This window comes from Eutrema salsugineum, unplaced genomic scaffold (assembly GCF_000478725.1).
Source record: "Eutrema salsugineum unplaced genomic scaffold, Eutsalg1_0 scaffold_10, whole genome shotgun sequence".
Classification (NCBI taxonomy): domain Eukaryota; kingdom Viridiplantae; phylum Streptophyta; class Magnoliopsida; order Brassicales; family Brassicaceae; genus Eutrema; species Eutrema salsugineum.
The window spans coordinates 1,539,369-1,564,935 of record NW_006256908.1 but is presented as its reverse complement, the minus strand read 5'-3'; the positions used below and the strand labels follow the sequence as shown (position 1 = coordinate 1,564,935).

General features: G+C 35.7%; 5 protein-coding genes and 1 long non-coding RNA gene across 6 annotated transcripts; 4 read left to right on the top strand and 2 right to left on the bottom strand.

Moving 5' to 3' along the window:
• The first annotated feature begins 4,389 nt into the window (after window positions 1-4,389).
• LOC18027844 (dephospho-CoA kinase) lies at window positions 4,390-6,092 on the top strand. Its single transcript, XM_006409670.2, has 4 exons — window positions 4,390-4,520; window positions 5,013-5,222; window positions 5,360-5,505; window positions 5,574-6,092. The coding sequence occupies exons 2-4, from the start codon at window positions 5,115-5,117 to the stop codon at window positions 6,004-6,006; spliced, it is 687 nt and encodes a 228-aa protein (XP_006409733.1). The 5' UTR covers window positions 4,390-4,520; window positions 5,013-5,114; the 3' UTR covers window positions 6,007-6,092.
• On the bottom strand, window positions 5,999-7,594 carry LOC18027842 (probable calcium-binding protein CML48). The gene is made up of 5 exons (XM_006409671.2): window positions 7,213-7,594; window positions 6,837-6,883; window positions 6,511-6,689; window positions 6,401-6,419; window positions 5,999-6,314 (listed from the first exon to the last, which is right to left on the bottom strand). Exons 1-5 carry the CDS (start codon window positions 7,517-7,519, stop codon window positions 6,204-6,206), a joined length of 663 nt encoding a protein of 220 aa, XP_006409734.1. The 5' UTR covers window positions 7,520-7,594; the 3' UTR covers window positions 5,999-6,203.
• Window positions 7,595-14,555: 6,961 nt separating this feature from the next.
• Window positions 14,556-15,925, top strand: LOC18027841 (DNA polymerase epsilon subunit 3). Its single transcript, XM_024147963.1, has 3 exons — window positions 14,556-14,761; window positions 14,968-15,086; window positions 15,263-15,925. Exons 1-3 carry the CDS (start codon window positions 14,592-14,594, stop codon window positions 15,679-15,681), a joined length of 708 nt encoding a protein of 235 aa, XP_024003731.1. The 5' UTR covers window positions 14,556-14,591; the 3' UTR covers window positions 15,682-15,925.
• Window positions 15,898-20,271, bottom strand: LOC18027623 (protein transport protein sec24). Its single transcript, XM_024147962.1, has 14 exons — window positions 19,837-20,271; window positions 19,680-19,745; window positions 19,112-19,165; window positions 18,841-19,013; window positions 18,558-18,744; window positions 18,314-18,459; window positions 18,087-18,241; window positions 17,886-17,967; window positions 17,689-17,804; window positions 17,390-17,488; window positions 16,993-17,116; window positions 16,623-16,903; window positions 16,332-16,546; window positions 15,898-16,256 (listed from the first exon to the last, which is right to left on the bottom strand). Exons 1-14 carry the CDS (start codon window positions 20,162-20,164, stop codon window positions 16,045-16,047), a joined length of 2,238 nt encoding a protein of 745 aa, XP_024003730.1. The 5' UTR covers window positions 20,165-20,271; the 3' UTR covers window positions 15,898-16,044.
• A 756-nt stretch (window positions 20,272-21,027) lies between these two features.
• LOC18027622 (N-carbamoylputrescine amidase) lies at window positions 21,028-23,324 on the top strand. Its single transcript, XM_006409667.2, has 9 exons — window positions 21,028-21,221; window positions 21,484-21,532; window positions 21,796-21,887; window positions 22,031-22,182; window positions 22,258-22,304; window positions 22,397-22,430; window positions 22,512-22,678; window positions 22,771-22,867; window positions 22,974-23,324. Exons 1-9 carry the CDS (start codon window positions 21,127-21,129, stop codon window positions 23,138-23,140), a joined length of 900 nt encoding a protein of 299 aa, XP_006409730.1. The 5' UTR covers window positions 21,028-21,126; the 3' UTR covers window positions 23,141-23,324.
• Window positions 23,325-23,748: 424 nt separating this feature from the next.
• On the top strand, window positions 23,749-24,623 carry LOC112081629. The gene is made up of 3 exons (XR_002896560.1): window positions 23,749-23,887; window positions 24,191-24,366; window positions 24,559-24,623. It is a non-coding gene; the product is annotated as an uncharacterized LOC112081629 (long non-coding RNA).
• Window positions 24,624-25,567: the final 944 nt, after the last annotated feature.

Genomic DNA, 25,567 nt, shown 5'->3' with positions numbered 1-25,567 from the left:
TTAATACTATCACGGTTGAATAGTGTGATTACATAAAATTATTAAATAAAATTTTGTTTAAATCTATACTATTATTTATGAGGTCAAAAATCTCATGTGTTGTCTCCACAATGATTGTCCAATGTGTCATTAATAAAAAAATATTATGTGATGTTTTAATTAGTTCTCATTGGTCTATCATTAATCCTACGTGTTAATACCTGTGACATAGATTTATTCACTCTAAATGGACTGCATAAGCCCGAATAATCTGCTATGGAACAGCGATTTCGAAAACCTTTCCTAAGTCGGTGTTAACTAAAAACCTAACATGTCCATCCAGATATATACATACTAGATAAGGACCCACATATATAGAAGTTTATAGTTTATTATTTTATAGTTGGTGAAAAAAAAAAACTAAAAACTCTTTTATATAGAAATGGAAAATTAGATTTTTTTCCTTTTTTAAATAAGTAATTTATTGTTTAATCTTATTCATCTAAATTTGAAAACTAAAATAACATTATTTTTATTTTCTTATTAACTTATAATTTTAGAATAAACTTTAAGTTTTTTTATTTTTATTTTTATTTAGTAACATTACCTTTAATGATTAAGATTAAAAATATGTTATAGTTTTTCTTATTAACTTTGGATTTTATTGTAATTGTATTTTTATTTTCTTATATATTTGATAACTATACCTTTTAGGATTAGGAACCAATTATAATTTTTTTTATTTATTGTTAATATTACATATCAGAATCTAATTGAAAATTTATTAAACACGTGTCAAAATCTAATCGTTTATCTTGACACGTGTCACCATCTCGCGAATTACTAACTTTGAAACAGTACTCTACTTTATATGTATATATATATAGATAGATCTTTGTTTTGTTAGAATAACATTGGCGTTTTTTAGGTCTAGCACTTTTTTCTCTTTTGGTTTGTTTATCAATTAATTATTCTATTAATAATTTGCATATAATTGTTTTCGTACGCTTTGTTTTATTTATGCTTGATATATTATTTCGTCATGTGCACGTTTTTGTATCATGTCGTTTGTACGATCTATTGCGTCTGAAAACGTCATGGTCTTTTTTTTTTTTAGAGCGACACATGATTAGTTTCTAAAGTTCTTTTGATCACAATTCGTATATTTTGTTTCATCAACTTTAATTATTGTTTCATTCAGTGTTTGATCGATACACCACTTAGTCGTTTGGACGTTTTGTATCTTGCCAGGTATGTGGCTCATAAACAAATGATCTAATGTGTATTTGGACATGTTGTGGTTCTTTTATTTAGTTTTTTTTAAAACAAAATTGAAATGTAATTACTACATAAATTCCTTTTGTTATTTACCGAGTTCATATCTTTTGTTTCTGATTTGTATATTTTATGATGATTCATTTTACCTCTTTGTATTGACGATTTCTTGTATTTTTTCTTTCACTCAAAATTGATTCAAACTAAGATGTTTTATTTTGTTTGATTGATGTGGGTCTTTGAGTTGATTTAGTGAGTAAAAAGAAAGGTAATTATTTATGTTCGTGGAGTTGTCTAATCTGTCGTATTGTTTTATGGGTTTAATCATCGTGTTGCAGGTGAAAGGTTTTGCGGGTCAAGCCATGGCATGGAGCCAGCACTTCTTTGTACAAACTTTTCATGTTCCACATCAATCTTCATTCACTAAAAAGTTTATTATCTTAAGAGTCTTATATTGTTTAAACCTCAGATAAAAAGGGAAGTGATTCTTAGGCTAGGGCAATCCAATTAGACTATTGCTCTAATTGGTATTACTAAGATACCCTAGCTCGCGAAGATATTGTATCTTGCACACTCTGCGGGTAAAATAAATCCGCAGACTTTAGGAATTAACCCGTGTATCGCATAATACGCGGAATTATAATATATTAAATATTATTTTAGAAATTAATTTTAAAAATTTTAGTTATAAATTTTAGTTACGCGTGATTATAACGTAATAAGCTGTTTATTTACCCCATTGACAAATTATAATAATTTATTTATTTAACCCATTGACAAATTATAATATTTAATAAATTGAGTATACCACCTATTTTTAAAGCTAATATTTTGAATTTCAATATTTGTTCTTGTAGATATTCAAAAATTAGAATCACAACCCGTTCATATCAGATTAAACCGTTTACTTAACCCGTTTTTCACTCGATGTATATATAACTTTAAAAAACATCAATAGTTTTGAAAGATTATATATGATCATGTAAAATATAGTAGATTATAGTAAAAAAAAATATTTCAACATTATTTTAATATCATAATTTTTAATTTTGATTTTTCAAATTTGAAAAATTGAAAAAAATATATTTTCTCACGTTTTTTAGTTAAATATATTAAATAATATTATTTGCAATAAAAAATATATAAAATATCATATTTTTATATTTAGAAATTAAATAGTAAATATACTCTATTAAATGACAAATACAGACTTTTCATATTTTTTAATAGTTTTGAAAGACAATGATATCTTTTTTTATTTTAATTAGTTTTTATTATTTGTAATGGTGTTTGATATAATAATTTACAAAACAAAAATTGCTTTTTAGTGCCTACTTAAATAATAATATCGATAGAAGATTTATGCTTTCAAATCCGGGAGAATTTATGTAGTAATTCCTAGTCTCACACAATTACGGATAAAATACCTTTTCTTTAAAAAATATAAAATCTTGTTTTTTTCCAAAAACGTAAAATATTTTTCTGTAAGAACATAAAATCTCATTTTACTGTATAAAATGTAATATCTATTTATCCTGTAAAAAATATCAGATCTCGTTTTCTCGCCAAAAACATAAAATCTTTTTTTTTCTGCAAGAACATAAAATCTCATTTTTTCTGCCAAAAATTTGTATCTTGATTTCCGTCAAAAAGCATAAAAATTTTTTTTTTCCGTAAAAATCATTATATTTTGTTTTACTATAAAAAGATGTAAAAACCCATTTTTTTGTTAAAAATATAAAATATTTTCACACCAAAAAAATCTAATTTTCCATTTTTCTGTCCAAAGTGTAAAATTTTGTTTTTTTTTTTTGCCAAAAACGAATATTTATTTTCTCTTCAAAGACAAAAAAAAAAAAATTTTGGCCAGAAAGTAAAATCAAGTTTTCCTTTAGATCAAGAATTAAAATTAATATATTTAAAATTTGATTAAAATGTAAATTTATAATTAGATTAAAGTATGAGTTTTTTAGTTATTTTTTTATTAAAACATCTAGATAAATATAAACAAATGTTCATTAAGATGTATCATCCAAATGAACAACCCAAAATAGAAACAAACATCATTCAGATGCAGATGAATCATTTATTGGATCCTAAAACATCAGATTTTTCCTACTCTAATACAATCTCCAACTCATCATTATTCAGGTCGGATAAATAATTTCCGTTTCAACGGATTTAGTCTTTCTGATTATCAAATTTCTTTTGCTCATGTTGAGTGTAAAATCAATTTCTTCCTTATTTTGAGAGTTTTAATCTTTGCTAGTCCGTAGTGGAGTAAAGATTCTCTCTTAGTGAAGAATTGATTTGTTTATAATGAGAGAGCAAGGGATTTTTGGTCTTCAGAGTTAGTTGTCTCTCTTCGACAGATTTATTCCTCCTTTTGCATGAGGTAGTGATGATGGTACAATCCTCTGCTCCAATATTTGGTATTGTCCTCTCCTGGCTGGCTGGTTGGGAGTTTTATCTCCCTAAATACCCTATTGAAGTGCCTTTGTCAAGGTTAGGGTGGTGGGTCATGAGCAGTGATGATCAAAGATGAATTTTAAGGAGTCAAGAAGATTTCGACCATGGGCTTCATTTCATTTCTGTGGAAGATGTTTACATGATGGTTTCTAAGAGGATGATTAAAATCTGGTGAATTTCTGTATCGTAGTTCATCAGATCTTGGTTTCGGCGGAGTCTGTTTCGGCGACGATGTCGGCAGCGCTACTCACCGTCATCCTTACTTTCCTAAGCTTTCCACGTGTTTTACACGTGTTTTAATTTTGTGCATCGTTATCTCTAAGTAATAAAGTAATGAGATAAGATTGTATTTCATTAGTGGGCTTAATTTGTAAAGGCTTAGGCTTTGAAGTTGAAACCACATGTAATTTGCCCAATTTGGGTTGTGATGAAATCAAAAAACGACAAAAAAAAACTAATGTCACACAAACGACATGGTAGACCGTCGTAACCAAAAAGGCTAAACAAACAGCAGTCGGTTAAGTCGCAACATTTACCCAATTTCCGGTTTGATTTTGCTTTTGGTTCATTCGTTTGTAAACCCGATTGACCTCCGGTTCGGATCGAAAGTGATTTATAATATTTAATTTTTGTTTAAAACAATTAGAACGCAATCAGACGATATTGCCCCTATGAGATTTCAAAAATTGTCCAATTATTTTTGCCCTCAACTATTACGATGTTTCGTCGTCACTTCTGTGCTCTTCGTCACCGATCTCCATCTCCGTCGTCGATTTCTTCGTATTCTTGCGAATAAGGTAATATTTAGATCGGTTTGGTGGGATGAAACAGCCCAGTTCTCGTTGAGCTAGGAATCGAAATACATCTGCATCTTTAGATTCTTTTGTTTTCGTCATCTTCTTCTGGAGATTTCTTCTTTGAGTTTGAGTGTTTGATCTTAATTACTCCATAATTCATTTGAATATCCGATGAGTATTTGTATTTTTAATTTCTACCAAAATCTATTTTCCTTACCCAGCCGATATCACATGATCGTATTTGCTTCTCAAATGTTAAAATCAGAATCAATCTCAGTTTCTTCTTAATTCCCAGAATTGCCTCTCAGTGATTCAATTTTCAGCTTAATCTCTAAATTGTAATTTACATACTCTTGGAGAAGGTGCTGGCGAGTATAATTTGATTCTTGTAACTAAAAAAAGAACAATTTATGTTTATTTGATCTCCTTGAAGTTAGCTGGTATAAATTGTGGCTAATTTGGTTTATCTGGTGAATGATAATAATACTGCAGGTGGTGGAAATTAGCAGCAACTAAAAGCTCTAACATTTTGTAATCAACCATTGGTAAAGAGAAAGAGGAATGTGTTAAATTGTAGTAGTGGAAAGGAGAGAAATGAGAATAGTCGGGTTAACAGGAGGCATAGCGTCTGGCAAGAGTACAGTCTCCAATCTCTTCAAGTCTAGTGGCATTCCCGTTGTTGATGCTGATGTCGTTGCTCGAGTAAAGTCTCTGCCTTTGGAAAATTTTCACCTTTCTTTAATCTTTAGCTCATCATAGTACATAGGCCATATCTTAGATGCAATCTAGCTAAAGAGAAGTTAACAAAAGGTGCGGATGTGTGTGTCTTTGCTATATAGAATGTATTAAAGAAAGGAAGTGGAGGATGGAAAAGAGTAGTTGGAGCTTTTGGGGAGGAGATTCTGCTTCCTAGTAGAGAAGTGGACCGGCCAAAACTTGGTCAGATGGTGTTCTCTTCCGATTCCAAGCGCCAACTTCTAAACAAGTAAGAAATTTAGATATTTTTCTTTTTTGTTTATTGGATGAGATCAAGTATATTGATTGTGGTGTCAGGCTTATGGCTCCGTACATATCAACTGGTATCTTTTGGGAAATTTTGAAACAATGGGCAAAGGGAGCTAAAGTTATAGTTGTTGATATCCCATTGTTGTTCGAAGCAAAGATGGATAAATGGACAAAACCCATTGTAGTCGTATGGGTCAGTGAAGAAACACAACTCAAGAGACTGATGGAGAGAGATGGACTGAGTGAGGAAGATGCAAGAAACAGAATCATGGCTCAGATGTCGTTGGATTCGAAAAGAAGCAAAGCTGATGTTGTGATCGATAATAATGGCGGTCTCGACGAACTCAACCATCAGTTCAACATGGTTTTGTCTGAAATTAGAAGACCTTTGACATGGACCGAGTTTTGGAGGTCAAGGCAAGGTGCCTTTTCGGTTCTTGGTTCGGTGGTTTTAGGTGTCCTTGTTTGTAAAAGGCTCTAAAAATGGCTATAAGCATTTTGTATTAGAATCTTGAACACCACTATTGTTTCTTATATATTAGAATCTTCACAATTTTCACTTATATATCTCTGCTCTCTTCCACCACCAACAATAACTTACCTATTCACTAGTTTGATTTCATTCTCTACATACAACTTGTAGCTTAGATAGAAAAAAAAAAACAAATAACATGAACATTAATCATAAGAGGCAATGAACGGTATCACCATCGACAAGAAGACCTCGTAAGAGAGCGTTGCGAAGCCTGTGTAACCTGGGTCCTTCTCTGTGAACTTCTTAGTCAATCCCTGATAATATCCGAATATCAAGTGATAAGATTCATGGAAATGCATTTCGAAATTCTCATGGAGATTAAAATGATCATAGTTCCTACCTTCACAATCATCCCACATCTGCAAATCCAGCGAGAAGAAGATAGATGATAATTAGAATTCGAATCAAGAACCGCAAGAATCGATGAAGACATTAGAGAAGAACACTTACTCGAGGAACCTGTGGAAACAGAGTTCACCAGTTTTGCCAGTCTTTTCATCAAACTGCGATGCGATAATAAGCTCGAGAACCGTGGTTGGAAGCATGCAACCGAGATGGTAGAAAGCGTCTCTGAGGTCTAAAGAGTAAATCTTTCCGCTTCTATCTCTATCGTACCTGTCAAATATTGCCTACAAAACCAACCACATACAGTAACACTCCATTTTCATTTCAGGCATAGAAGAACACACTACACTTTTTCCAACTAGATTGATCCATAGAAGAGTCTTAGACACGAGCTACATGGAGGAAATTAAAAAACTCTAGTGTTCACTTACACGCCACTGCGCAAGGCAATTCCACAACTCAACATACTCTTTAGGACCTAAAAAAATGTAGAAACATGGCTCATTTTTCATCAGTAAACAGAAATTGAACATCATAACTATTCTCCAATTGTAATCAGTGAACTAAGCTCTAATACAAATCGAATCTTTGAACAATGTAACATTTTATGGCATCAAAACTGGTTAAAATCTCACTTATCTTGATTCTTGAGTGTTATTGAATCTTGAAAATCATATTTATATCAATTGAATCCTAAAAAACCTCTCCTTGAGTTATATACTTTGATCTAAGTTTGATCTTTGATCAAAACCCAATTTTCAAAAGTTACTTTTTCCAAATCAAGAGAAAAAAAAATCGAAAATTTACCAAGCCGAAGCAGAGAATCTCTAGGACTCTTGTAGATGAACATGAGAAACCTAACCGTTCTGTTACTAATTCCTTCGTAGCCAGAAAACGACAACGCTTGCCGGAGTTCCGACTCATAGAGGAATCCGCTCCGGTGTCTGTCCGAAAACTCGAAGCTCCTCACAATGTCCGGATGCGTTTCCGGTGAGAACATCCCGGAGGAGCTATGTGGATAGGCGTAACAGTATCTATCTTCTCCGTTGAGTTGCTGTCCGAACGATTCTGGTAACTCCGGTGCCGATGGTGCGTAAGAGTCTGAATATGCCATTGATGAGAAGATGGAATTTCTTAGAAATGGCTGAAATTCGGAGAATCTAGTTATTGTTTAAACTTTCAATTTTTTTCAGAGGTTGAAGACGACTTTGTAATATACGTGATCGCGTGTTTGATAGAATTTATTAGTCTTGCTATTGGACGGTGGGGATTTAGTCAGCTAATTCAACGGTTAAATCGAGCTTATGCTCATAAAGTTCTCGTTATCCACGTTTGCATTATATTTATCGGAACATCGCATGCAATCAAACAATAACGCAATCAAACATCTCACGCGGTCGTCTCAATTAATATTTAGGATAATAATACAGTTTTAAGAACTTAACAATATATATTTTTAAGATTGATATATGTGTAGTTAATCGATTTGTACTCTAACGGCTAAATGGTTAGTTCTTGCATCAACCTAGACAACAGATGATACCGATTAGTTCCCAAACAATTTTAGTATATTAATACGTGCATTATTCAGACACACTATTTAAAAAAAAAACATTGACCAAAATCTTGTTAGTTAATCTCGTTAAATCATTATAGAGATAAACTAGTTGCTACAGTAGATTCCTCGTTGGGATTATATTGTTATGCGACAACATTTTGAATTTAGTTGAGAATAAAAAAATGATATTCTTCCTAATCAATCGATTTCTGTCAATAGCACTCAAACCATTGACCAATCTGTTAAATTCTTTTTTTCATTATTTCTCACAAGCTCAAGACAAGAATATTTGGATTTAGTTTATTCACAACATTTTTTTAGGATGTTAAGAAACCTTAGATGTTGTAAATATATTTTGTTATTTTTCAAGTTATGAAGGCAGTACCTTATATACAAGTTACATAAGTACATTAACATACAAATCTATCGATGTGGGATATTAACACAATAAATTTGTGAAGCAGGCTTATGTAAGCCCAGTACCCCCCTCCCTTCAAGGTGGCTTGTGGAGGTTACGAAGACCCAGCTTGTCAAAAAACGCCTCAAACTCTTGGCAAGCTGAGAAGTAATGGAGACATGTTTCATGGATATCGTACCTCGAAGAATCTCGTCACGGATGAAATGACAGTCCAATTCAACATGCATAGTTCGTGCATGATAAACATGATTTTTTGCTAGATTAATGGCAGACAAACTATCAGAATAGATGACAGTCGGTTCGGAACAGTTAATACCCAACACTGGCAGCAACTCCCGAAGCCAAAGAACCTCGCAAACAATATCAGCCATGGCACGATACTCTGCTTCAGTCGAAGAACGAGAGACCACATCGTGTTTATGTGTTTTCCACGACTAAGGAGAACCACCAATTTGAATGAACCAACCTGTTAAAGATCGTCGCGTAATTGGACATGCACCCCAGTCTGAATCACACCAAGCAATGAGTGTCAATTCCGCAGATGCGCGAAAAAGTATTCCCTGACCCGTACTAATTTTCAAATAGCAAACTACTCGTAGAGCTGCATTCCAGTGCAACAGTTTTGGATCATGCATGAATTGGGAGAGAATGTGTATAGAATAGGAAAGCTCAGGTCGTGTGACACCAAGATAAATCAACTTCCCAACCAGACGACGATATCGAAACGGCTCAGACATAGACTCTTCCTTAACCAACGCAAGCCTGTGATTCTGTTCCAACGGAAATGAAACTGGTTTGGCACCTAGTAAGCCCGTTTCTGCAATGATATCAAGGGCATATTTTTGCTGACACAAGTAGATACCACTCGGACTACGCGCAACTTCGATACCAAGGAAGTAACGAAGCAAACCCAAATCTTTCATATTAAAGTAGTCGCTCAAATACTCCTTAAATGCCGTGATTATAGAAAGTGTGGTACCCATAATAATCAGGTCATGGACATAAATAAGGACATGAAGCTGGAAATTTCCATTCGCCAATATGAACAAAGAATGATCAGATCCATTTTGTTCGAACCCATAGTCCTTCAAAGCAGTGGCAAGTTTGGCATTCCAACACCTAGGAGAGCCTGTTTCAAACCATACAAAGCTTTGTGAAGACGACAACTTTGTTCTTTTCTGTTGTGCAGAAACCCGGAGGAAACTGCATGTAGACTTCCTCATCTAGATCTCCATGCAAAAAACACATTATGAACATCCATTTGATGAACTTCCCAATCATTAGATGCAGCTTGTTGTAGAAATGTCCAAATAGTAACCATTTTAGCAACAGGTGCAAAAGTTTTGTTATAATCAACACCTTCAGTTTGATTATTTACGAGAACAACTAAACGAGCTTTGTGGCGCTCAAGTGTTCCATCAGAGTTGAATTTCAGCTTAAATACCCACTTGCAACCAAGAGCCTTTTTCCCTGGTGGTAAATCTTCAACGGTCCATGTACCAAGATCTTCGAGAGAAACCATTTTATTTTCGCCAGCGTTCGTCTTTGATTGCCTCTTTGTAGCTTTTGGGTTCCACAGCAGAGGTAATAGCGAAGATATAGGCCTGATAACCTGCCGAAAAATGAGCACTCGACAAGTAATTGTCAATCGGGTATGGAGTAGCAGGCGGATATGGCTCATGCAAAAGTGTGCTGACAAAATCTGCGAGCTTCGTGGGTCTGGTTTTCCGTCGATGACCTCTACCAAGAAGTTCGGGTTCAGATGTACCGAGTGACTCAATTGGAATATCTGTAACTTCCATCGCAGGAGCATTTGCAACTGGAAAAGTTTCAATGTAATCGCAACATCAGAGCTGAAATCACTATCATAACTAACCAACTGAGCTTCTGAAGTATCAGGAGTCGGCTGGGCAGAGATTTCTGAGAGTGCAGTAGCAGTCAAACTGTCCACCGAAGGAGATGCATCAAGAAGGGATTTCTCCAGAGGTGATGTGATTTCAGTGATCCTATCAGAAAATACAAATATCTCACCATCATCATCAAACATTGCAGGGTGTGGATCTGTAATGTCGATTGCTGGTGTAGGAGTGGATGATGGAAAAACAAAAAATGGAAACTCTGTTTCATAAAAGATTACATCCCTAGAAATGGAGACGACTCAAGTCTTAAAATTGTAAACTCGCCAACCGTTCTTTCTGAAAGGATATCCAAGAAACACAGATTTATTTGTCCGACTCGCAAATTTATCGCCGCCATGCTTTTGGTTGTGTACATAACATAAACACCCGAATACTTTGATGTGATTCTTGGGTGGTGGTTTATTATATAATAGTTCAAATGGCGTCTTTCCGTTGAGGAGCGATGAAGGTGTACGATTTATCAAGTAACCAGCCGCTAAAGCACAATAACTCCAAAATGAGACAGAAAGATATGCTTGAAATCGAAGAGCACGAGCAATGTTCAACAAATGCCTGTGTTTTTGTTCTACTCTGCCGTTTTGCTGTGGAGTTCCCACACAGGAAGTCTCGTGTATAATCCCTTTCCCAGCAAAATAATCATGCAAACAAATGAACTCCGAGCCATTGTCACTGCGAAGTGTTTTGACTTGGCTATTGAATTGGCTTTCAACAAGAGCGATAAAATTCTTTAAGTGTTGTGGTGCAGCTTGTTTAGATGGCAAGAGGTAAATCCAAACAGCTCAAGTATAGTCATCAAGGATCATAAGAAAGTACTTAGACCCACAAATCGAAGTTGTCAAATATAGGCCGCATAAGTCACAATGCATCAGCTCAAAACTCATACTCGTTTTCTTATTACTCAAAGGAAATGAATCTCTAGTTTGCTTGGCACAGAGACATACTTCACATGCCTTGAAATCAAAAACACCACTACTTAAATCAGATAAATGCAACATCTTTAAAGCTTTGGAAGATGGATGTCCTAAGCGACTATGCCACAACTCCAAAGATGGTGAATCCAAACGCTGAATCGCCGCCGCCACTTTGACTCCTCTAAAAAAATATAATCCATTCACTTGCTCACCCGCAGCGTCCGAGTGATGCGGTCCTGGACAACACAAAGACGATCAGAAATCTGAAATATGCAGCCCCTATTTCTTGTCAATTGAGATACAAAAATCAGATGACAATGCAGCCCATCAACGAAGAAAACATTATGAAGTTTCAGATTTGATCTTATATAAACATTCCCTTGTTTATTTGAAGTAGTAAATCTTCCATCCGAAAGTTTGATCATAATCGGTGTCATTTCACATATATCGGAAAGATAATCAATGCTTCCCGTCATGTGATTTGATGCACCTGTATCAATTATCCAAGATTCAAAAAAAAAAACGTACCAGTAAACGGATTATTGGTGGATGTCTTCCGCATAGCAACCAATGTGTGCCACTGCTGATCATTGAGTCCACTGAAACTGATTCGATCTGCAGAAGTGAGAGCAGCATTGTGTGAAACAGAGGCTGAAGGACCCGCATGTGAACCAGGAGCACCAGACACCACAGAAACATTGTTGACTCGAGCAGGCTCAGAATGCTTCCTACAAGATGGAGAGGGAAACGGACTCGGTGCAGAGAAAGCAGGTGCTTCTGTAGTTGACTTAGACCGCGAGCGCTCACCCCACCATGGCGGATAGTCGATTTTGCAGAAGCACTTGTTGGGGAGATGACCACTCCGACCACACAAGGTGCACATTACTCGACCATCTTGAGGAGTGGATGATCGAGCTTGTGTTTGTACCGCAAAGCTCACACCATTTGATCGTTCTTCATGTAAACGACCAAACACTTTTGATTCTTCATCCTGAGTAAGCACATTATATGCTTTATCGAGTGAAGGCAGAGGAGTTCACGAGAGAAGAGCAGTCTTGAGTCCACCATACAACGACTCATCGATTCCCATAAAAAATTAATGAAGTTTATCTTCTTCACGCTCCTTTGCAATCTCTTCTGCAGTTTTGGCATTTTGATAATCAGTTAGGCTTGTCCAGAGCTTTGTGAGTTTCCCAAAGTACGTCTCAATTGGCATGCCTTGTTGACGACACGTAGCAAGTTCGGTTTTGAGCTGTTGAATGCGCTGGCCATTCTTAACTGCAAATTGCTTCTGAATCTGCATCCAAAGACTGTACGCATCATCGCAGTATGACAGAGATGTGCACAATATCTCATCAATGGTAAGTTTGATCCATGATATGACAAGAGCATTGTTTGCACACCAATCTTCGTAATCAGCAGAGTCTTCATCCGGTTTTGGAATCGAACCATCTGCGAAGCCGAATTTTTTCTGTGCACGCAACATCAGACGGAGACTGTTGGACCACTCGTCGTAGTTGGGTCCTCGTAACAACAACCTTGAAATCACCGTTCCAGGATTATCACCAGGATCAAATCGTATGACGAGATTGTTCGCTTTTTTACCTCTGTAGAAGAGGTCGACGAAGGAGGTGGAGTCATCGTAACACTCGACAATTCGTCATGAGTGGGGCCATCGAGAAAAAAAAACAAACTTTTTTTATATATAAAATATTGAGATTTCAGAGATCTGCTGAAAAAAAAATACAGCCAAAATCGAAACAAAAACTCTTTGTAGTGAGGTTAATGTTCTGATACCATATTAAAAAACCTTAGATGTTGTAAATAGATTTTCTTATTCCTCAAGTTATGAAAATAGTGCCTTATATACAAATTACATAAATACATTATCATACAAATCCATCGATGTGAGATATTAACACAATAAGTTTGTGAAACATATTTATGTAGGCCCAATATATTTTTAATTTTCTCTGATTTTAAATAATGCTACATAAGTTATTTTTTCTTTTGAATCTCAGTTTCTCCAAAATGATGTCATTTATAAAAAAAAATCTTAATTAGATTTACAACGTCGCATAATATATAATTCCAACAAGAACTCCACCGTGGTAGCTAACATGATTGACTAATGGAATTCAGGTCAATGTATGTTTTGGCAGAAAAAAATAGCCTGTGTATAAATATCTATTATATTAAAACAGAAGCACATTTAGTACTTGCTTCCAAACACTCATAATTTTTTTTAAGTGTTTAAAAATAATTTTAATAATTATTTATATTTAATTTCGAAATTAGTTATTAATTTAAATATTTTTAGAGTTCCTTAATATAGGTAATTTAGATTTGATTTGATTTGATTAAAAGTAATAAATCAGATATTAATTTAGATTTGATTTAAAGATTCTAATTTAAATAATTTCTATACTATTAAACATTTTTATCAAAAATATCTAGAATATTTGAAAAAAAAAATTCACATATGAAAAATAATGGTCATATTTGAAATATAAAATATTTATAATGATGTAAATGATATGATATTTATGTTGTTTATATAATATATTTACGATTATGATTTATTTACAAACTAATAATAAAATAATAGGTAAAATTCAAATGTATAATTTAAATATTAAAAATATATTTTTAAAATTTATATAACTAAAAATATATATAAAAAACCGGGTTACAAATATTTTGGTAACTAATATCACTAATTTTAAATTATACATGTTTATCGAAAATATATTTTTCATACAAAATCAAAACATAAAAAAAATTAAAAATTATTGCATACACTATAATGTGGTTTGAAAAACCAGTTATATATTCCCTTGGTTGATTAAATTTTAGAAAACTATAATGCTAAATAATACTGTTAATACATTTCAAACTTTTAACAAATATTTATATTATACGGTAATATGAACGGAAAATTAGAATTATGTTTTTATAATAGTTTATTTTGAATTAATATTAGCAGACGGGTTAAAATTATATTTTATAATCATAATTAATTTTAATAATATAAAAATATATCTAAACACAAAAATCAATATTTTCGCTTATTAAAAAATATATTTATAAAAATAATTATATCTAAACTCAAAAACACAAATTATATTACAAAATTTGTTAAACAATAAAAAAAATTCCCGTGCATTTCGCACGGGGTTAGAATCTAGTTCAAAATTCTTAAAAGCATGGATATGAATTAATCGATACAATTTGTCTAGAGGCAATATCAGCCGTTCTCCCCAATAAATAAGTACATAATATTAATGGGCCGAGCAGCTTATATTATTTGGGCCGATCTGTTTTATTATAGCATAAGGGCGGGAAAGACGGCGAAACGAGAGACGGAGACAGAGAGAGAGATGGAGTCGGAGAAAGTGGTGGTAGATGAGCTGCCGCTAGCTATCGTGCGCCGGGTGGTGAAGGATAAGCTGTCGGAGTGTTCGCCGGATTATGACGTCAGCATTCACAAGGAAGCACTGGTCGCATTCTCGGAGAGTGCTCGGATCTTCATCCACTACCTCTCGTCCACGTACGCCTCCCAAAACCCTAAGTTTCCGAAATTTTCTTCATTACGATATAGCAAATTCGAATTCATTAGAAATTTTCCAACTCTGGGTTATCGAAATTGACAGCTTTTGATCTGACATAAGAAGGAGATCTTTGGAAGTGAAAAGTTAATGTATCAAAACTGGTGTTCTTAATTTGATTTATTCTATGGTGATTGGTGAATCATAGGGCAAATGATTTCTGTAAAGATTCAAGAAGACAAACTATAAAAGCTGACGACGTGTTTAAGGCATTAGAAGAAATGGACTTTGGAGAATTTTTGGAGCCGCTTAAAGCTTCTCTTGAAGGTTAGTTTTTCTGTTGAAGTTGTTTATTGGAGTGTTAGGAGAAATGTAAAGGTTGTAATGGAAGAAACATGAGGTCAATTCAATCCATTAATTGTTCCAATCTAAGGTTGTTTGCAAGTTAGTTAAACTTTGGACAGACTATTGAGCTTATGTCTCTCCACATTGCTAAATTTCAGAGTTTAAGAAGAAGAACGCTGGGAAAAAGGCTAGTGCTGGAACAAATCCGAAGCCTGCTGGTGGAGCGGCTACGAAGCCTAAAGAGACAAAAAAGAGGAAACCGGAAGAAGCGTCAACGCAGAAGAGTATGAGGAAAAGCAAAACAGATGAGGGAGAACACAAGAGTGATGAAAATGTTGAGGAGAATGAGAATGTTGAGGAGAATGCAAATGAGAACGATGAGGATGACAATACCGAAGAGAATGGGAATGATGAGGAGAACGAGAAGGAGGATGAAGCTGAGGAAAACAGCATGGAAGAGAATAATGAGGAGAATAGCATGGAAGAAAATGGGAGTGGGAATGGTGAAGAAGATAACGAGAACGAGGATGGGAATGAGAGTGGTGAAGAGGAAGAAGGTGATGAAGGAGATGAGTGAAGTCAAAGGTTCTTTCATATATTCTGCAAAGAACAATGTTCTCTTCAGGTTTTTGTTCTAATCGATTGGCTTGTCAGCTTGAGAAGCAGTGCTTGTGTTGGCATGAGCATGTCGTAAACTGATTTAGGATGCTCTTTTGACTCTAGTGTTAACAGATATGTAAGTGAAGGTTTAGATAATGAAGTGTTTGTACAAGAGGACCAAAACTACTAGAGAAGCAAAAAAACAAATTCTTGCCTAATTATTCTTTTTGTCTAAGCAAATGTTACAACAAAGAAGAGCAAAACTCTTAACTAAGAAACGTTTAACACATTTGAGTTTGGATGTATAAGAAGAAGCTTTAAGATGGTCATTTTGTTGCTTTTACTTCATGTATTCAGCGACACTCTGCGAGATATCATCGAGGAAAGACACAAAACCCATGGCACTAGCGAAACCATTACCGTCCACGTCTTGTTCTTCAATAAGATAGTTCTCAAACGCTGTAGCATCGTCTTGTCCTCCTCGGATAAACATCAGTTTTGGTGTTATGCTCCTCTCTTGCTTCACCTTATTTATGGTCTTCCTTAATAAACCTATAAGAGTATTCAAACAAACATAAGCTTAACAGAGCTTAAAGTTGGATTTACTTTTTGGTGAGGAAAACTTACAGTCTTGAGGTGGAGGGAAAGGAAGTGACGGGTCAGCTGTTGATGAGTAGAAGACGATTATTGTGGTGTATGCATCTAGGAAAAAGATCGGACTACCACTTGTTATCAACGCCGCACGGCTCAATGAATGTCGCGGATACGCTTGTTTATCCGGTGTTGAATATGACATTAAAGCAGGGTATATCCCGCAATGAAGAGAGCTCGGATCCAACACACTGCAATTTTGTTTGTTAAGTCTCTATTTTTGTTAGGTTATTTAACTTATTATTTGTTTCGTTTTGTGATGGTTACCTGAAAAGACATTGCAAGTAGATTCTGTAATCAGGATGAACACCTTCTTCATGAAACCGGAGGAGGGGATTACGAAGTAAGGCAAAGACTAAGCGAGGCAAAGGCTCGAGTTGTGGACATTGTGAGAACGTGATGTCGATTTGAGAACTCATTGACTTGTTTCCGTTTTTGTACTGGACGAGTTGAAATGCGTCGTTGTATTGTGCCGTTAGGATTACTAGCCAGTCGTGAAGCAAAGCCCTCCCTTCTCGGACTCCATCTTCTAGAGAGACTAAAATTACCTGCAGAAAAATATAATTACGAAAATCATACATAAGCAATTAGCAGGTTAATCATGGATTGAAAAACTTGAGATGACTTTTCTTTTTACCTTGTGAACGAGCAATGAGAGAATAACTTCATGATCCACACTGTCGTAAATTTCATTGATGTTGTGGGCAGTTCCGAAATGTATGGTCCTGATCCTTAGTCGTCTCTGAAGTGTGTGTTTGCCTCTGTGGTACATGAATTAGATCAAAATATTGAACGAAATGCTACAAGATACACAAAATTGATTAGCATAAAATAACTATTCTAGGCTCTAGGCTCTAACATGGACCTGTGTACGAGGTATGAGATTCATTCTAGGATACAAAACGCTATATGTGTTCGAATGATAAGTTTTTTTTCAATAAAAAACTTAGCCCACAGTAACTGTAGACTGCCACTGGTGTACAATGACTACGATGATCAATCAACAGCTTCACCATGGATTTAATTAATCATACCTACTTGAAGTTGACATTTCTGAATTTGACAACCCTTCGGGAGGTACAACAACTGTGTACTGGAATGCAATTTGCACAACAGGTTGCTCTCCACCGTGTCTGCAAAAAGGTAATGAGAAATAAGAACTAAGAATCTTCAATGCCAAGTCTGTTAATCAAATTGGTGACTTCATCTAAATTGCTTAGTTTTTTTTCCTGGATTCAGCAATTTAGTAAAAAGTCTATATATATATATGCATCCAATTCATCCCTTCCACTCAATCATGAAAATAGGAAAAAGCAATTATTGTTAAGTTTACCTGGAAAATCCAGTATTATCTGCAAATTCAAAATCATACGCATATGTTGCATATGAATCACAGCAGATGATATGTTGAAGGTTCTCGTACTGTGGGTCGGGGAAGAAGTGACCAAACTGCAAATAAAGCTGAATTATTAGCTGAAGCAAAAGAAAAAAAAAATCAGAGTACTTTCGTTCATAACTATATCCACATACAGAGTGGAGAGGCTTGAATTCAGTTGACGTCCTCAATCTCAAGACGCAATTGAAAGCATACGGTCGGTTAAGCATCCGAAACCTGCAAAAGAACATCATGCAGTTTTGTATCAACTAATTTGGTAACACGTGAAGAAAACACATCATGCCTTCTTCCTATTGAAGTGGAAAAACTAATGGTGGCCAAGCATTAGAACTAACATGTCTTGGGGAAGAGTTGAATCATCGGTGCTTGAATACAAAAACAGCGAGCCCCCACTTTCGATGCTAAGGAACTTCAGGGATGCTAAATCTGTGTACTCATTCGTAACTGCAAACACGTCTACGCATACACCTGACTGGACCGCAATGGTGGCCTATAAAAGAGCCGTCAGTTATAAGCTCATAATATATCCATCTTTGAGATAGAAAAATAGTGTAAGACTTACTATGTCTTTGTAAAATGGTGTTTGCTCAGGAAGCAGAGCACGATCAGCATCAACCCTTTTACTTGCATATTGTTCACCATATCTACTTGTATCTAGTTGCCCACGTCCATAATCAGGAGGACCAGATAGGAAAGCAAACACCCTAGCTGCACTTATACCAAGTCAATAAAACACTACCCACTGCGACAAAACTAGACTATGTTGAAACATATAGAGTATAGGCATGCTATATATTTTTACGTACCTAATGCAAATGTATTCCCAAATTCAGATCCTAGATAGTTGAAGAGAGCTTCCATCGCTGTACCAAATCCTCTACCGCCCATCAAGACAGTATCCAGCCCTTGAGCCGCTCCAGCTGATCTCTCCCAAGAAGTTATCGGTCTGAGTGTCTCAAGAGCAGCAGCAATACGATCCTTGCAAGTCTCTACCTGCAGGAGGTATAGAATAGCCATGTGATTCCAACGATCACCATGAATGACCAAAAAGTAGGAAACAGGAAAGGAGATGATAAGAAATGACCATACAGGAGCCAAAAATTGTAACAAGGGCATTGCATCCTCAAGTTCTAATGGTAAGCTGCTCTCCGCATCAGGTGGAATAAATATATTTTTTACAACAGGTATAGGTCCTTGAACATCATATAGTCCTATTTTGTGGCTGAATGTAGCAAGCCCGAAAAGAGACCCTGGACTTAGAGCTGCATAATAGAAACCAGAAGAGAAAAATTCACCCTCAGAACACAGTCATACAGAAGAAAAAATTCAATCCTTGCTTCAAAGTTTTGTATGAAATGACCTTCCAAAGCAGCTAGCAATGCACTTTTTGCAAGCTCCAAAAATTCCTCAGAAGCTGCATATTGAAAAAGTAATTATGAGCAACACGATAAAGTGCAACAATTGAACAAGGAGACGGCACTATACATATATCAGACTGAAACATAGAAAAACTAAAAGAAATAGAGCAGTTTGTTCGTGCTATTTGCAAGAATGAGAGGTCTCAATGTTCACGAAATACAACACATTACATCTGAAGGCCATTCAAACAAAAACTTGATGAAGACCAACTAAATGATCATAAATACTCTGTTCATAACAATTCGAAGTAAATTTACTCCGACCACCCAATCTCCAGAGTCATAAAAAACCACAATATCAAGGCAAAACTTGACAAGAACAACAGAAAGCATACAAACCAAAGCTAGAATCACAACCCAGATCAATCATATTAAAACGACACAAACGCATTGCTTTTAAAAAACACAATGCAAAGACCACCAACACGCAATTCAACTACATTCTACACTAACCACGATGAGATTAAGCATAAATTAGAACACAAGAGAGGAAGAAGGAACAAGCCTTACACGAGATATCAATCGCCGCGACATATACAGGACGAGCTTGCGTCATTTCTTCCTCCGATCCATCCACTAGTAAAAACAACAATTGGGCATGGAAATTCAGAAAACGAATCAAGCAGAAAGAATCGGCAAACAAAAAGTGCGATGTACGAGAACGAACAAGGCAGCTCGAGATCAATGAAGGAAGAAGTCATTTCAGGGATAGACTGAGGGTTAGAGTAACGAGCAATCGCATCGGAAGGGAGTCCATTGAGAGTTCCGCAAAGCGAGCAGTTCCAAGCCCATTGATCGAGCTCACAGTAAGTGTTGAAGTAGGCGTAGCAGTTTTCGCATCGAGGAAGAAGATGGCCGTTGGATCCGTACGCTGGCCCGATTCCGCTCTCGTCTTTGGCCGCGAATGGTGTCACTGTTAGTCCCCATGGGAGCCCTGACGCCTCTTGAGCATCCGAATCGATCGGAAAACGCGACACCGTTGCTCGGACGGCCATGATTTTCAGATCCGAAAGGTGATTTTTTCTGCGATTTAAGGTTTTGGAGAATTGGTGGATCGGAGAAAATCGATGAGCTCGGCGAGAGTGTGCGCCAATTTCGTCTTCGGCGCACGTTAGCTTATGACGTAATGTTGTTATTTGCAAAACGTACACAAAATCGATTTGGTAAGTTTGGATACAAGTGCGGTGCGGTTCAGTGTAGTTGAACCGCTCTTGTTTGGCGTTTAAGAATAAGAAGTGCGAATAAATTTGTTTTGTGAACGCACATCAACCGTCCAACATGAAACGGCCTTTTCTTTTCGTGTGACATTTTTTTTTTCAGCAAACGATTTCATTAATTTAATTTAATTATAAAATTATAGAGAACTTTCAAAAATAAATTATTTTATAAACAGGTAAATAGATATATGTCTCATATAGTAAAAAATATAATAAAAACAATTTTAATGATGTTTTTTAAAAATAAATCTTACTCTTTAACAAATCATAAAAAAAAAAAATTTCGTATTTAATCTTAATCTGATGCAAAATGTATATTATAAATATTTTTTAGATAAACATTTAAATTATATATTACATAACAAAATTTAAATATTTTTAATAATAGTTTTAGAACTTCGACAATCTGATACTAATACTTCTAATGTTTCATTCTTCTTAAAAGATTTTGATTTTGTTGTTCTCCCAATTTGATATCTAACTACAACCTTATTCCTTCTTATAAGAAATAGATTATTCATATAGTTTATAAACGCAGAAAAGTAAATTGTAAATATGGCGTTTGCGTTTGTAGACTCCTTTATTCGATTTCGGAAAAGAAAGATACTCTCGTTCTTTCTTTCTTTTTTCCTCTACCAGTGACAGTGACGGAGTCAGCTGAGTATCGTATTTTCATCTCAGCGTCATTTTTCTTTCAGAGAGAGAAAAATAGAGAAATTCGGAGAGGGAGAGAGAGAGCCATGGAAATGGAAGGAAGAAGAAGTGAAGTGGTTGTCTCATCTCTGCAATTCGCCTGCTCCCACGATATCTCCACCAACGTCGCCGCCGCTGAGCGGTTCGTCTCTCTCTTTCTCTCTCTCCTAATTTTTTTTTTCTCATTTTCCTTCTCCTTAAAGTTTCATTTGTGATGCTGCTCGAGTATTGTAGTAGAATCGACCTTAGATTCCTTCATTTGTATTGCGACTTGTAGTCAGAGATTTCCTGCAAATTTTCGTTTCTTTGTTGAACATTCAATATCGGCATTCGGGCTCTGATAGAGCTCTCTCCGTTTTGAATCCGATCGATACTTGAGAAGGGAATTGTTTACGTTTATGCAGGCTGGTCAGGGAAGCACACGCAAAAGGAGCAAATATCGTTCTTATTCAGGTGATTGTTTGCTCTTGAAATTTTATCTCAAATATGGTTTGATTAAGAATATCATCACTTGATTAAGTCTCTGAAACGATCAATTTTCAGGGAGTTCCTTATATGCTATAGTGTATTGTATTTGTCTTAAGTATTGACATGATGCTCGATCTGTATACAGTCTGACTGTTGCTCTCAAGTGATCTATGTTGGAGTATGATTAGTCTGATATCTCGAAAGTGTTTATATACTTACATGTATGAGTTTATCAATATTCAATACAGGAACTTTTTGAGGGATATTACTTCTGTCAAGCGCAAAGAGAGGACTTTTTTCAGCGAGCCAAGCCTTACAAGAACCATCCCACCATTGCAAGGTGACATTGCTTCTTTCGATTTCTCTTCATGCAACTTTGATATTTTAGTTGTGGGGCTTGCATTTTCACAAGTGTAGTAAAGTGTCATTTCGAGATGTATCTATCTACTAGCTAGTGATTTTTTATGGGTTGCTGCTACACAGGATGCAGAAGCTGGCGAAGGAATTAGGCGTAGTGATACCTGTTAGCTTCTTTGAGGAAGCAAATAATGCACATTACAACTCAATTGCCATAATCGATGCTGATGGTACTGACCTTGGGATTTATAGGAAGTCGCATATTCCCGATGGACCTGGTGAGTCAAGTTTGGAGTTGGAAAGAGCTTGAGTTTCTTGCTACATTTTTGCTGATAACTCTTCTTAATTTACAGGTTATCAAGAGAAGTTTTATTTCAATCCTGGGGACACTGGCTTTAAGGTAATTTTTGACAAGAAGAATCCCAAATCGAAAACATATATCTTATCTATTTGGGTCAGATAATTGATCTCTTCCCCACTTGGCTTTCATAGGTTTTCCAGACGAAGTTTGCGAAAATTGGAGTTGGTAAGATACTCTATTCAGAAGTCTATTTCTTCTATATTTTTTTAATCATAAATTGAAGTATTGGTGCATTGTATTGTTCAGCTATATGTTGGGATCAGTGGTTTCCTGAGGCAGCTCGAGCTATGGTTCTACAGGGTGCTGAAGTATTGTTTTATCCCACTGCTATTGGTTCTGAACCTCAAGACCAGGGATTGGATTCTCGTGATCATTGGAGGAGAGTCATGCAAGGGCATGCTGGAGCTAATGTGGTAAGCAGCTATTAGTTCACAACACTTTCAGTTTTTTTAAAGTCTCATCAGTGTCTTCTAGAAATTTATATGTGTAATACTTTCGGTTTCAGGTGCCTCTAGTAGCTTCGAATCGCATAGGGAAGGAAATAATTGAAACTGAGCATGGACCAAGTCAAATCACTTTCTATGGGAACTCCTTCATTGCCGGTATCAATATACAACTCATCAACTTTCATCAGACATATTAGAACATGTATATACAATATGTTGTACCAACAATCTTTCGAAATGTTTCTTTTTGGTTATATGACAGGACCAACAGGTGAAATTGTGGCTGAAGCTGATGATAAAACCGAGGCTGTTCTCGTGGCACAGTTTGACCTTGAGAAGATCAAGTCGAAGAGGCAAAGCTGGGGAGTGTTCCGTGACCGCCGTCCAGATTTGTACAAGGTGCTTCTTACAATGGATGGTAACCTTTGAATCTAATGATGTTATTAGCTTTGTTCTATCTGTTTGAGTTGCTTTAAGATCATCGTGGAGGAAATCTGTTAACTTACTACTACTGTTATTGCTGCCTTAGTTTTTGGTAAGCTAAAATAAGGACCCATGATTGGTTTTACTTGTATTTCCTATGATAAATAACATCTCAAAATTTGTTGCGACTCTTTCATCGTTTGTGTTTGGCGTTTGCGTTCGCGTTTGTGATTTTATGAAAGAAAAAAAAATGAAATATGTGAAATTATCTCTTTTAAGTTACTTGTACAAATAAATAAACATTGGATTCGACCACAAGAAGGATGGATCAAGGGCAACCAACTCAGCTTTGGAAAGTGAATTTCAGGCATCAGTAATGGGCTATGCAATCGGACAGTGAATCTTATAAACAAAGAAAGTCTGAACTTTGCTGAAACCCGACCCAAAAACATAAATTCGATCCAAACCTAAATTCGACCCGACCCGGTATCCATATCCGATTTGTATCCCAAAAATGAATTTACAAATATAAAAGACCCGGACCGATGACCCGACCTGTTATTTAAAGCCGACCCGAAAACATCTTTACTATTAAACCCGACAGTTTAAATTCTCTTTTCTCTCTTGAGTCTTGACGTGAACGACTAGATAGAATTCGCAGACAAGATTTGATTTCAAACCTTAAGGATAAATCGTGATCGTGGAGGAATTATTCTGAGAAGAATGTTGTGAATTCGTTTGAAAATTAATGAGGTATGTTCTTCGCTGAAGTAATCACACAATTCTGGTTTTTGGCATATGTTCTTCGCTTGAAATGTTTTGAAAAAAATATGGTTTTGGGGGTTGATGTCGCTGAATTAATAACACGATAATGGACGTTTATGATAGTTTTAGGTTTTATGATTGGTTGAAGGTTGGGTATATCTTTGAGTTTTGTTTTTTTAGAACTTTGCAAAAATTAGCATAGAAGATGTTCGACAGAATGCCTGAAAGAACTTGACATATGTTAGTTTTTGTGGTTTTTGTTTGTAACTAAGTAATCATTTGTTTTGGCAGTGACCCTTTATCGGTGAAGGTGAATCAAACCATAAAACTGTAACAATGGCGTAAAAAGGGCGTGAAAAGTTCATCATGGCGATGAAGACTGTTTGGATCACAGTGGTGTGTTTATTTGTTATTTCACAGGCAGATCAAGGTTTCGATGTTCGTCATCACTTATCCACTGTCACCAGGTTCTTTTTTTTTCCGCTTTTGTAACAACACTTGTCATCTGGGTCTGAATTTGTTCAACTGTCGTTTGCTTGGAAACATCGACACCGTTTTTTAAGAAAACAGTTGTATATTGCGGATTTTTTTGTAATATCGTTAGTGAATTCTACTTTAACTTTTTTCTTTTTTCGGGGGAATTTGGATTGGATGTGCAGATACTCTGTTTCGAAAGATGTTGCCCAAAATTTGATTGAGCCATCGAATTTCTCCAGTGAGTTTAATGCCTTCATGAGAGGATTAATCTAGATTAGAGTTCTGAATCATTTGAATCATGTCTCATCATTGTCATTAGCATTTCTAGTTTAGCACCAAAGCACCCTAGCCAACTATCATGTCTAGAATCTCATGCTTCCATCATCTCATATTCACATCATTTATCATTTGCTTAGTTCTTGTTTGATCACTTGTTTAGTCATTATTCAATCAAAATCTCATCTGTTTACTTGAATTGAGAAACTGATCATATAGCGTAGTGTCTATCACTACATTCTTGGATTGACAACCTTTTTTGTGCTATTTTGACAAGGGGATTGATAGCCGTAAGACCTAAAAATTCTTGTCTATCAATTATATATTCTCCCCAGATTTCGTCTTGGTCATGCGAGTTGAAGAGAAGAAAGACTGAATCGCATGAAGACTCGCGGTTTACACCTAGATGGGCATGCGGCTGAGACTGAAGGACTTAAGGCTCACAAGACTGTTTCTATGGCTGTGCGACTTGGGCATGCGACATAGGAAGCTCCTGACCAACTCGCACACTCGAGATTTTAACAATTAAAGGCGGGTCAGGAACCGGTTTGTTCTAGGCTGACCCGGTTCATTTTAAGACCTATATATAGTTTTTTAAGGTTTTACCCTAAGGACCAAGCTTTATTCCTTTTGTTTCTTGCCTCTTTTGTGAAAAGACTCCCTTTTAGAAGAGCATTATCGATTTTTAAGGGTTTTAATCAAGAGAGTTTGAGAGATCTTTGTGTTTAAAGCTGCAAATCCATCATTATCCATCTTCTCCATCTCCATTTCTCATCATTAATCATGCCAATCTTCTCAACTTGCAAAGGTTTAAGAGACATTAGTATGATTAGTGAGTTGTCATCTTAATGAGGTTCTAGATGTGTAGGTTAGGGTGCTAAAGTGTGATTAGTGAGGTGTCATCTTAATGAGGTT

Coding starts and splice junctions, on each gene's coding strand:
- LOC18027844 (XM_006409670.2), top strand. CDS start 5,115: ATGAGAATAGTCGGGTTAACAGGAGGCATAGCGTCTGGCAAGAGTACA. Junction 5,223..5,359: donor ATGCTGATGTCGTTGCTCGA/GTAAAGTCTCTG, acceptor TTTGCTATATAG/AATGTATTAAAGAAAGGAAG. Junction 5,506..5,573: donor AAGCGCCAACTTCTAAACAA/GTAAGAAATTTA, acceptor TTGTGGTGTCAG/GCTTATGGCTCCGTACATAT.
- LOC18027842 (XM_006409671.2), bottom strand. CDS start 7,519: ATGGCATATTCAGACTCTTACGCACCATCGGCACCGGAGTTACCAGAA. Junction 6,884..7,212: donor AGATTCTCTGCTTCGGCTTG/GTAAATTTTCGA, acceptor ACATTTTTTTAG/GTCCTAAAGAGTATGTTGAG. Junction 6,690..6,836: donor ATTGCCTTGCGCAGTGGCGT/GTAAGTGAACAC, acceptor TTGGTTTTGTAG/GCAATATTTGACAGGTACGA.
- LOC18027841 (XM_024147963.1), top strand. CDS start 14,592: ATGGAGTCGGAGAAAGTGGTGGTAGATGAGCTGCCGCTAGCTATCGTG. Junction 14,762..14,967: donor ATCCACTACCTCTCGTCCAC/GTACGCCTCCCA, acceptor GGTGAATCATAG/GGCAAATGATTTCTGTAAAG. Junction 15,087..15,262: donor GCTTAAAGCTTCTCTTGAAG/GTTAGTTTTTCT, acceptor GCTAAATTTCAG/AGTTTAAGAAGAAGAACGCT.
- LOC18027623 (XM_024147962.1), bottom strand. CDS start 20,164: ATGGCCGTCCGAGCAACGGTGTCGCGTTTTCCGATCGATTCGGATGCT. Junction 17,968..18,086: donor TCAACTCTTCCCCAAGACAT/GTTAGTTCTAAT, acceptor GTTCTTTTGCAG/GTTTCGGATGCTTAACCGAC. Junction 16,547..16,622: donor TACTTGCAATGTCTTTTCAG/GTAACCATCACA, acceptor ACAAAATTGCAG/TGTGTTGGATCCGAGCTCTC.
- LOC18027622 (XM_006409667.2), top strand. CDS start 21,127: ATGGAAATGGAAGGAAGAAGAAGTGAAGTGGTTGTCTCATCTCTGCAA. Junction 21,888..22,030: donor AACCATCCCACCATTGCAAG/GTGACATTGCTT, acceptor GCTGCTACACAG/GATGCAGAAGCTGGCGAAGG. Junction 22,679..22,770: donor GGCATGCTGGAGCTAATGTG/GTAAGCAGCTAT, acceptor TTTCGGTTTCAG/GTGCCTCTAGTAGCTTCGAA.